The 12228-nt window shown below is 35.0% G+C and overlaps 2 protein-coding genes across 2 annotated transcripts; one reads left to right on the top strand and one right to left on the bottom strand.

The window, feature by feature from the left end:
* Positions 1–214: 214 nt before the first annotated feature.
* Positions 215–1008, bottom strand: LOC129287708 (late embryogenesis abundant protein 2-like). Its single transcript, XM_054923933.1, has 2 exons — positions 849–1008; positions 215–734 (listed from the first exon to the last, which is right to left on the bottom strand). The coding sequence occupies exons 1-2, from the start codon at positions 900–902 to the stop codon at positions 339–341; spliced, it is 450 nt and encodes a 149-aa protein (XP_054779908.1). The 5' UTR covers positions 903–1008; the 3' UTR covers positions 215–338.
* Positions 1009–2718: 1710 nt separating this feature from the next.
* LOC129288629 (uncharacterized) lies at positions 2719–9101 on the top strand. Its single transcript, XM_054925300.1, is given in 9 exon segments — positions 2719–2992; positions 4534–4660; positions 4922–5008; positions 5715–5800; positions 5936–6151; positions 7679–7847; positions 8533–8737; positions 8855–8935; positions 9029–9101. Coding segments are annotated over 9 exon segments (1248 nt in total). The 5' UTR covers positions 2719–2788.
* The last annotated feature ends 3127 nt before the right edge of the window (positions 9102–12228 follow it).

Here is a 12228-nt window from a genome sequence, read left to right as displayed (position 1 = left end):
CCTTAAAACAACATTCTCTTGATTAAAATACCGTTGGCAATGGGTTTGACAACTTCACTTTGCATTTCATAATTAGATTTGATCACATGCGTTCAAGAATTTGCTGGGATTAGCATTCTATGATATCCCAAATAGCTCTCTTGAAGCACTAATGATTGATTGTAAGCATATTTTTCAAGTGAAATGAAACAAAGAAGTCCTTGGCAAAGACAAATCTGCAAAGAGGAATTGACACAACTCATACAACAAACAATATTACAACACGGTTGAAACTGAATTGAAAAAGCATTACGACATTACATACGAGGAAACAAAAGAGTTCAACAACAACAACAAAATTAAAAGAAGTAGCTTTTATTTATGAGAGAGTGAAATGTCAGTCTAGTAATTTCTGCGGTTGTAAGTAGGATAGCTTCATCTTCATCATGGTGGGCCATACCGAATGTGTTCTTGACAGTTTCAGTAGCACTTTGTGCCATGTCCTTCACTCTCTCTCCTGTCTGCTGCAGGAACCCTGCACTGTTGTCCTTCCCAGATTGGGCCGTCTCCCTGGTGGACTGGCCCATCTCTGAGGCCCTCTCATTTGCCGCTCCACCCTTCTCTTGGGCCTTCTCACGAACATTGTGGGCCGCGTTCTGGGCCTTATCCTTTACCGCCTGGGCCGTCCCTGCAGCCTTCTCCTTGGCCTGTTGGCCCTTCTCTCCAATATTGCCCATCGCCTGGTTGGCCTTTTCCTTACCCACACCAACACGCCGAGGTGAGTGTCAGTCACATAATTTAGTTTACAAGCTCTGTTAATAAAGTAAACTCGGAAATAAGTGACAGTTTATGACAAAATTAGAGATTACCTGAGTTCGGCCTTTGGTTTCACCAGCTCTGAAGCTCTGCTCATGGGACGACATTGTTTGGATCTGGAAATGGAATGTGTTTGAATCTGTTTGATATTAGAAGGTCTCTGTTCGGAGGGATCAAGGAGGATTGGTTCTGTCTGTGAGGAGGTTGGAGCTGTGTTGCGGGGCGTACTTATATAGTGTTTCATGGTTTTGTGGGTGACAAACACGTGTCCAGCTTCAAGACACGTTTGAGGACACGTGTCGCGCTTGGAGAAGGTGATCCTTCGAAAGGATTTGATTGAGGAAGAAACCTCAACATGTTAGCCACGTCGCATGGCAGACACCAATGGTGAAAATCTTATCATTTGAGGTGCAATAATATCATTGTACGTGTGTAAGTTAAAATTATTCCATTATTTCAATCCGGCCAGCATAATTGGTGTATTCAAATACACACGCTGTATATAATTCTAATAATAAACCCACGAGTACCCATGCTTAGCTTCTTTTTTATAATAAACAAAAAATATATTAACGATAAAAAATCACAATACAATGTTGGAGTTTCGAAGTCCAAGGTGAAAATTCAAATTCAAAATAAAGAAAATCTCCCTGAAGTAAAAAGACATAAAAAATTAGAAATAAGCTAAGTAAGGAGAACGTGTGCCCATGCTTGGTAGGTAGTTCGTATGAATTACTTTAATTTGTTGATAATTTATAAATTAATGATAGAAGTTATTACATATATATATATATATATATAGATTTTTTATAATATGTAGATAATCCTATATAATCTATGTAGATAATCCTATCTCTATAATCTATATAGAAATATATCATATAACATAAATAAGTTCAGTGGGGATAGTAAAGATGATGTACTGTAACAGAGTTACATTAAGTTGAAAGTGCAAATGCACCCCATCGCTTGCTCTGGGGAATACTAGAAATTTGGTATATAAAATTTAATATTTTACATTCATGTCTACTTTGAAATTTTGAACCACTTTTCTTTGAATTTTAATATTAGTCTTGGTTCTATCACTAGATGTATAAAGTGATCAGTGTGTATGAACAAGAGAGATAATGCTTATGGAGAGGAGATGGGAAGATCATAAACGAAGCAAATTTAAATTTGAATTTCTTTTGGTGAAAAAGTAGGATAATGCTTGTAATTGTTTGGATTTTTTAAAAAATAAATTAATTTTTGAAAATTGTGAAAAAAGAAAAGAAATAATTCAAGTTGTAGCGTCTGTCTGAATAAGCAAACCTAAAATCCAAAGTGTTAGAAATAGATTTGATGTTAAAGATTTTTTTTTTTAAGTTTGCCCAAATTAAACCTCTTCAAATTATGAACTACTAAGTACTAACTACGCTAGTTAAAAGTTAAAACAAGAAAAATATAAAAACGAATATATTGAATAGGAAATAAAGTAACAAATAATTCATTTGGACTTTGGTGCCCTATTAAAGGACCAAAATTCTCACCAAACGTTTTATTTTATAAATAAGACTCCAGTACACATTTTCAAAAGTTTTATGTCCCAGTTTATATGCATTTTATTTCATAAAATGTTAAAAATAATTGATGTGTTCATCTCAAAATTCTTTTAACAACTAAAAGACTACCTGATTCTATTCTGTTGATTTTATTTGTCCCTCAACAACGATATTTAGTTAAGACTTGAATTGAATATATTTAAAAATTTTAAAATATTGTAAAAATACTAACTAATTGTAGTGGCACGTGTGAGGCAGGTAAAACAAGGGAATAACTGTTTACCCGCCGCACAGGTGGTGTTACTACTTAATAGTCCTACAAATCGCGTGTTTTTTGACCATTGCCTACAAATTGCGTGTTACTGTTATTGTCACTGTTCAAAGAAATTATAGACGATCGAGAAAAATATAGAAAATAGAGTAGAATAATCATCGCCCGGAAAGGAGCCGTAATGGCCTGTTTACGGACTGCTGGGGTTTCTCCGACGTGTTTCAGGCTCAGTCTTGGTCTCGCTTCTTCGGAGAAAAAGGAACAGATATCGAAAATGTCTCTCACCGGCGTGAAAATGTCGGAAGACGTTTGGTTAACTTGTGTTACTCATGCATTGTCCACTGAGACTGAAGAGATCATGGGCCTTCTCCTGGGCGATATCGAGGTCATTCATGTTTCAATTTCCACTATTTTCTTTGATCGGTAATCATTTTGAGCTCAATGGGCATTGATCTATGCATCAATTTTTCGATGCTTCTTAGTGGCTTTTGGGTATTTCTTGTTGGGGGTACTGGGATTCGCTTGTTCTCTTGAATTTAAACTTCAAACTCTGATAGAATTGTTCGTTTTAGGGGGGATTAGCGTTTTTTTTTTTTTGGGCATTTCTAGGCGGGGAAATAGAAGTAGTTTCTTTTGTTCATTTTTCGTTCAATGAAGTGAAATAGAGGGTAATTTTTAGCGAGTTAAGTTCAATGTTTCGAGAAGACTAATATCAAATGGAGCTCTAGAAGATTTAATAGGAGTTTGCTCCTGACTCAAGTGGGTTAGTAAGATATATGCTGTGGAACCGAAGGCCGGAAGGGTTCTTACAGTTACTCTAATTTAATGAGATGGAGTTCATTTTTTATTCCTGATCATCTATCTGACTTCCCATGAGCCAGATGTTTGCTTGCATTATGGATATGGATTATAACTTTGCCATTTCTAGGACATTGAAAAGTCTGATACCAAGGAAGAAGCATAAGATATTAGTTTGTCTAACATTTTTCTTCACGGCACACAAAGTTGTGATTTGTACACCCTTCACGTCCAATATTCTGTCTAATAATAATAATAATAATAATAATGCATGAGCTTGATTCTTGAAGATATCCTTCAGTTTTCTCTTATGATGCCGATGTCTCTCAAGATCTACTGTATATGCATTTTTGCTTTTCTTTCTAAGCGCCATACTCAAGCCATCCATATCTCTCTTTAACAGACTTCTATTACCTTGTTTCTTCTCTCAAACATGTGATAAGCATGTTGATTCACGAGTTTTTGTGAATCATAAATCATTAATCATCGTGGTAAACCCAATGCTTTCCTACAGTGCACCCCTTATCATGTTATTAAGATCTACTATATGCTTAAAGTAAGTGATCAGCCTGTGGTCACTTTTGTCTCTATTCATTTTCTAGCATTTTCAAGTTGGGGGTATTGCTCCTTTGGCAATTTGATTGTTCTTGTTGATCCGTTTTCATTAGCTAGAGCTCCTTTTTTTTTGGGTATGTTTTTGTTGTTTTTTTTAATATATGAAGTGCTAATAATAGCATTAAATCATTTTTCTTAAGAACAACAGAGTATTCTGCTCGTTGACGTAATGCCTGATACCTTTGAATTATTACTGAATGATGACAAGGAGGGAGCACAGTCATTATGACTTGTAAGACAGTTGCATTCTTGATATATCTGTTCAATAACAATGAATTTATATAATTATTTCTTGTGTCTAGTTACTTGAAGGTCTGAACCTAGTGTATATCTTTCTCATCTGTGCAAATATGTTACTGCTTCATCAATCTTTGGTTTGCACAAATTGAGTAAGCCTTGAAGATTTATTTGAAGTAACGGGATTGATTAGTTCTCTTTTTGTACCCAGTAACTTTCCTGTTTACCAGTATTTTTTTTCTGCCTGTGTTTTAATTTATAGTTTTGTGGATCCAGCATTCAAAAAATGGGAATGTGACAGCGTTAATATGGGGAGCATCTCCACAAACAAGGTCTGATCGACGAAAGGACCGAGTAGAGACTAACCCTGAACAGTTGGCTGCTGCATCTGCTCTAGCTGAGATATCCTGATTCATACCTGTTATTTATGTGCATATTTTAGTTAATTTCAATTTGGTTTTAATTTCCACATTTTGTCATCCTGAGACTGTTGCTTTTATTCTTTGTCCATCCTGACAATTCAATTAGCTTTAAAAAATCTCACTCCAGTGACCTTTCAACTTTCTGATGATCATGAATGGCAATCCCTTCTTGGTTGGTTTTTTTTTTTAAAAAAAAAAAATTTAAGTTTTCTGGTTTGTTGTATCATTAACTTTATCACACAGAATGACCATATCAACTGGTAGAACAACGAGGGTGATTGGTTGGTACCATTCACATCCTCATATCACGGTTCTTCCTTCCCATGTTGGTAAGTGCTGGGCGATCAAACTACTTCAAATTCCTCTCTTTTCATCAATTTGATAAATCTTCAATAGTCGTGAAGATCATCAACATCTAATGGACATAATTAACTCAAAGGATTTTGAGATTACGTTGTTCATGTTTCATACTTCATGATATGCCATTGAGCACAATTTTAACCCAAGTACGGAATGACAATTTTGTTTAAGTGGTAAGATGTGATTAATCTGTTTTAACAGAGATTGGGTGACAATTTTAGACATGAAGGGGCACATGTAACTTAAGCACTGCATGCTTGCCATATTTTGGAATCGTATTATTTTCTATTTTAAGTTGAACTGAAGAATTAAGTTTATAGTTAGCATAATTACTAGCATGAGCATGCGACACAAATCAGAATTACATTTGATTTCTTTATGGATAAGTATGACTGTGTGACTTTTAGTTGTACATACAAGTAGAGTGATGAAAAAATTCTATCACCAGGCAAGATATTGAAGTCAAGTGGAGGGTTACATCAACAATCGATGTAAAAAGGATACAAAGACAATATATATGCCATTTACATTTCTAATCCTTTCCCTTCTCATTTGTAATATTTACCAGAGGTTACTATTGCCTTCTAAGGAACTTCTTTGTTTTTATTTTTTCCCTTACTGCCTATATTATTTTTGTGCACAAAGACTGTGTGTATCTTGTCTTCACTATTGCAGATGTGCGAACTCAGGGGATGTATCAACTTCTTGATTCTGGGTTTATTGGATTGATATTTTCTTGTTACAGTGAAGATGCAAGCAAGGTTTGTCTTGAATGCGTGATTACTGTGAAGCATCTTTCATGCTATAATTATTCATTAAATCTAACGTGAAGTAAATTTCAACATGCTATATTTATTCATTAAATCTAACGTGAAGTAAATTTCAACTGTACATAGGTTGGAAGAATTCAAGTAATTGCTTTCCAGTCATCTGACGGGAAGCAGAGTCAAATTTCAAGGCCTATACCTGCATCTCCTGTGAATAGAAGCTCTGTTATTGATCTTGATCCATCTCCAAGTTCCTCTGAGAATGTGTCAATAAAATCTGGTTCCTTCAAGGCAGAGAGTCCAGATCAGGATACTGGTGATTCAAAGATTACTGGAGCTAATAAGGTACAAATATAGAGTATTCTTGGCCATACAACCACAAAATCTGATGTGATAAAGGCTTTTAATCTTCCTCTAGCTCTCTGTTCTTTTTAATATATTTTTGGTTGTGGTGGAGGAACTGTGACTTAGATTTGTGGTTAAATATTTGACTCATTTCTTTGCTGAAGCACAATCTTGTTCTCTACGGAGTGCTTCTGTGTGTTAATCATGCTTACTGGATATCAGGCCAGCTATGCTCAGTGTTTGATTTGAGGAGTCCCTTTATTCTAACTCAATGTTAGTGAAAGGATGTATTTCTAGCAGGAAATTGATGGTTGTGGGGTCCTGCGTATTGGATATAACTCTGCTGGTAAGAGGGGTAATAGAGAATGCATAGCAATTTTTTTTGGGTAGAAATTACTCAAACAAAACTACAAACTTTTTCAGGTGATGCCTTGGGCGTTTTAGTCTGAGTTTATCTTTAATGTTTGAGCTGTTAATTTTATTTTGCTCAGATAGATTTTTATTGCTTAGTTACTTGAGAGCCTAGGTCATGCTCATCTCTGTTTTTTTTTTTTAAATTGCTGTCCAATAAAAAAAAGCTTAGATTTAAACCCTGAATTTCTCACATGGAATCAGTTGTTATGGCCTGAGCATCTCAAATGACTGAATGGGTCATGCAATGATGACAGATAGAGAACACGATAATTTTTTCTGCAAACTGGCTACCACAAACAGCCATGGGTGAGAAAAACAACTCCAATCCTGATCATCGTAGGACAAACCATGACATCAAACTCCTACTGAAATTCTTAACCAATTTTGGAGTTAGTGAAACTATCCTGACTCATATTGCACAAAGGTGATTTGAAGATACCCAAAAACCTTAACCATCACTACAAAGTTGGCCAGTGGGGTGAGGCTAACCATAACCAAGACCCTCACATCAAATTGAGCTGCAGAAGAGGGAAAAAATAGTATATTACACCTTGGTACAAGGTAGGGTGAAAAGAAATGCATCTCACTGAGGTGAGGAAGCCAAAAAACCCCCCTCACAGTTTAGAAGGATGAGAAGATAACACAAACCTACGCTTTGCAGCAAAGTGATGTGAGGTGGGAAAAAGAAAAACAGAACCATAGCAAGGAATAAAGAAGACAAAGACTCAGGCGTTTTTTGTATAGGTTTATCTCTATATTTTAGCCATGTGTTTTATTTTAGTTGGGTAGGCTTTATCTCTGATATAAATGTATTTCATCGCTATTCTATAAAATAAGTTTGTAGGAAAATTAAACCGTAATTTCTGCAAATGTTTTTGGGTATATGGTAACTATTGCATAAAGGAAGTGTTTTTGGTGCTTTTATTTATTTTCTTTTTATTGGTATGGTAAAGTATGGCTGTGAGCTGAAACGCTCGAGGTTGATGGTATGAGAGATGGATATTCCTACCAGTACCAGTAAAGATTATACTTGATATATGTATTATTGCTTTACGGGATACAAATACTTCTGATGCCTTTATTTCTTCTGACCATATATGCTTACTTGGCTAGGGTGGGGGAAGATCTTCGGACTTGGGGAATTTCTTTGCTAATGCTGATGCTGCCAGTTATCAAGGGAGAGAAAAAAGTGGAGGAAACTACAATTCCAACATTTTGGACAACGCCACTGTTGATGTCGATCCTATGGATATGTCAGAAAGTATGCAGGAAGCCATGCATCGTTCAATTTGGATATGAGGTACAGATGAGTATGTACTCAACCAATAATGTCATGTTAATTATTATTAGTTGTAGTTTGGGATTTTCGGATTTCAGCTCTCCAAATCCTGGTTATGAGGATGAAGATCAAAGTTCGAGATGGATGTTTACTATTGGGAACAAAAATATGTTCTTTTGAATTTGGATTACCATGTTTTGAATAAACCCTTGTAAGTAACTGTAATGCTCTGCAAAGTGATCATTCTCAAGCACTGAGATTTCCACTGCTTAATCAGCCCCAACTTGGAAAATAGCTTGATGGAATATTCAACTGTCATTTTTGCACATTCCATGTGTCCCATGACCTGCTATTAGAGGACAGGCTAGCTGATTTGTGCAGCTAATTTTCACGTAGTCTCTATGATTTACGTCTTTATAATATGTTATACACTGTAATTTTCATAGTGAGAAGTACAATCAGGTAGTTCATGGGGATAAGCATTCTGGTGTATGCTTGTCATTATCTCTATTGCTAAGAGTTAACCTTATTTGTTAAAACTCTAGTTCTGGATTATTAGAGAGAACGTAGGTAAATAATGATAAATGTAAAGATGGTCTGATACTGATCTTTCCGTCTTAATTAATGTTCTATGAAAATGCATGTCCATGGGTCAATTATGGTTTACCTTTGAAGAGCTTGACGAAAGGCAGCTCTTGATATTGAGACCTCAAATGGTTTTTGTTTGATAACAGTGGTGCAGAATATGTAAGAAAAGAAATCCCTCTTTATGTTTTGCCGACTACATCCCTTACAAACATTGATTCCCCACTATCATCATATACGGAACTGCAACATGTACTATTTGAAGAGGAGCGTACTGCATATAACCAGGCCATTTTACAAAACATGAGGTGATGATTTTATGCAAAATATGCTATTATCAAATACATGTATGAAAGATTTACTGAAGAATTCTATTGTTAATGTTAACTTCCTTACCTTGGTGACTGTAATTTTCTTTATCTCAGGGATGGGAAGGTGCATCCTCTTACTTTCATACACCACACTTCTACGTACCAGGCTTCATTGTGCAAGTTGATTGAATATTGGTCGGAATAAAAAAGATCTCTCTCTTTTCTTTTTATTTTTGTATTTTCCATTTTTATTATTTTTTTCCCCTAATAATTTCATCTTTTTTGCAGTCTAAGCCCTGCAATGCAAGCACTACAAGATCGATTGAGAGAAAATGAAATTCGGTATATACTGATTTCTTAACTTCTATGTCAAGGTAGAAACATTCTCTAGTTTTTGGGGGATTTGGATGTATACAGTCCCTTTCCCTTTTTCTCATGAACTTTTCCAACTCTTTGTCTGACCATTGCTTGCTGTTCAACGTTTCTTGAGCTATCAATTCAAGCTAGGCCTTCTAATCGAGGGAGGATTTTCTTTCCCATAGTGGAAGCCCTCCTATGGGAGAAAGAGGAGCTATGGGGCCCACAAGGGTGGATCTTACCAGGTCCAACATGCCCCTCCCTCTTTCACATATCCTCTTTGGCGCGGAAGAGGATCCTCCGTCTCTAATAAACTCGTTCAACCCTGTGAAGCAATGTAGGGCTGGATTGATTGAATGGCATAATATTTTTGGCAGTGGTTTTCATAGCTTAGAATGGGCTTGGTTTCATATTGGAAACCACCAAACATAACAATGATCATGGTCTTGATAGTTTTTTTTTTTTTAAACTGCACGCAGGAATCTTCTTCTGTTTGAGACACTTGATAGCTTTTAACATATAACCGAACACGTACTTGGGCTTCTCATCTAGAGTTCAATTCAACTGAAGCCAGTTCATTGTCGCCCAAACGCCTTAGAATAAAAATTGATTTTTTTTTTAAACTTTTTTTTAGCAAGGATTATTGTGGCTTATTTTGTAATCGTACAAGTGCATTGCAAAACTTACATACTTTTAGGGACAGCCATAATTTCCCACATAGGCTGACCCAAATCACCTAGAGAGTCGGGCTGGGCCAACCCATGTTGATTGCCTGTTAAATCAAGTCAATCATGTTCATTCTGACAATGTGTGGCACATTTATTGTTGGCGTGACAGTTAGGAGTTCTGAGCGATGAGGCCAAAAGTCTGGAAGGGAGGCATTTAGAGAGGGTGAAGCAGGTTCAGGATCTCCGCGTCAAGTTCTATCTCATATTGCTAGGAATGTATCCAGTCCTGGAAGCCGCATCAGGAGAGGGTTTTAATATGAAGTCTTCCTTCAAAAGTTCTGCTTCAATTCATATGAACAACGACGGTGATTGGGGCTGGGCCAACCCATGTTGATTGCCTGTAAATCAAGTCAATCATGTTCATTCTGACAATGTGTGGCACATTTATTGTTGGCGTGACAGTTAGGAGTTCTGAGCGATGAGGCCAAAAGTCTGGAAGGGGAGGCATTTAGAGAGGGTGAAGCAGGTTCAGGATCTCCGCGTCAAGTTCTATCTCATATTGCTAGGAATGTATCCAGTCCTGGAAGCCGCATCAGGAGAGGGTTTTAATATGAAGTCTTCCTTCAAAAGTTCTGCTTCAATTCATATGAACAACGACGGTGATTGGCATTAGTTTTGGTACCTGTAATTTGGAATATACACATTATATAGAATGTATGAGAAGATAGTATTGAGTTGCAAAGAAGTGTTGACTAATGACTCCTGCCAGTGTATAAATGTTGTTTCGAATATTTCGTTCACGTCTGACGACAAAAGAAAAGCATTTTATTCAATGTTTCTTGTTTGAAATTGCATGCACCTGTATTGTCCATCCTGGTGCCATTCAGCTTCTTATTTCAAGTCTCAAAGCTTTGAGAATAGAAAAAGTTAGTTACTGCCGAGGGAGTTTTACTTTCATGGTTTGTGTTTTTTTTACACTGTTCCTCAACTGCAAATTTATATAAATTTTAATGATATAAATTAATCTATACTTTTAAAAAATCATCAAACTTAATTTAACGGTATTGCAGTGTTTTTTGTACTGTACTAGAGGGAAACCGACTCTGAAATGGACAAAGGGACAGGGAAAGTTGGCCACCAAAAAGATGTTCATGTTGGTGTCGGGGGGGCACCACTGTAGTTCACAGTCATTGTTGTAATGTTTAGTCTTATTCATGTGCTACCGCCCTGACTTGTCATATTCTTTCCTATTCTTCTATGCAAAAACCCCTACCCCCCACTTTCAATTATCTTTCCCATGTTTTTATCCAAAAAATCTTGAAATTGACAGCCTGTCTGTATATTTTGCTATAATAAATTAAAACTCACTCACTGTTTATTGATATTTATGATCGTATAGGGAAAATTTTTATTGTAATTTAATTGGAAAAATAAATAATAAAATTTTTTAAATATATAATAATAATTTAATTTTTTTAAAATATCATAATTTTTTAAAAATCTTTTGATATTTTTTTATTATTAATGATTTTTATACATTATTAAATTTCTTTGTTAAAAAAATGATATTATAAATTTTGTTTAAATATCATCACAACTTTTCTTTTTATATTTGCAACAATGTAATAGCAAATAAAGAATTTAATATGCGAAATTATGATTTACTGTTACATATTACTAATATAAAAAAGTTATAAATATTTAAACAAAACTTGTGAATTAATAAAAAAATTTTAAAGGACTCCAAGAGAATTATAATATTTTAAATAATCAACTTGTCATTTCTATATTTTAAAAGAATTTTATTATCATTTTTTTAATCTAATCTATCATACATTTTTTTTTAAAAATACACATAACAATATTAATATATGAATATTTTTTTTATTGCAATATATGAATAGTTTTTGTTTGTTCTTAGTTTATTTTACCTATTAAATGCACCCATCCGAACTCGAATTGTCACTGGATTCATGCACTTTTGTCGCCTCCTCATCTAGCCTAGTGTGATAGTCACAGCCAACTTCCCCACGCATACATTTAATGAATGAGCCCCCACCTCTTTTCTTTTCTTCTTTCTAAACATTTCAGTTTCTCCCATAGTTTTTTTTTTTAAAGAAATCATAAAAGTCTTTACATCTAAATTCATGTTTTACTATAAGTTTTCTTAAAATGAAATTCTCTTTATATTTTAGTTATTTAAAATTTCACAACTTCAATTTTCTTATTTTCTTTGTATTTTTATTGTTGTGTTTTTGTTATCCACACATCTTCTTTCATCTATTATTCATTCTCATTTTTTATTGATTGACAAATAAGAGTAAATTATCACTCCAATCTTATCGTTTTGCTTCATATCTCAGCTGGTCTCCGTTTTCTTTGAAATTTGTTTACACTGTTCAAACAACGAATTTTAATGCCTGAATTTTAAATAAGATTTTAAACGTAAGATTTTAAGACTTT

The sequence above is a fragment of the Prosopis cineraria genome, unplaced genomic scaffold, assembly GCF_029017545.1.
Source record: "Prosopis cineraria cultivar Desert tree isolate PC_DT_omini unplaced genomic scaffold, ASM2901754v1 PC12, whole genome shotgun sequence".
Taxonomy (NCBI): Eukaryota; Viridiplantae; Streptophyta; class Magnoliopsida; order Fabales; family Fabaceae; genus Prosopis; species Prosopis cineraria.
The sequence above is the reverse complement of the archived record's forward strand: the minus strand, read 5'-3'. Positions and strand labels throughout refer to the sequence as shown.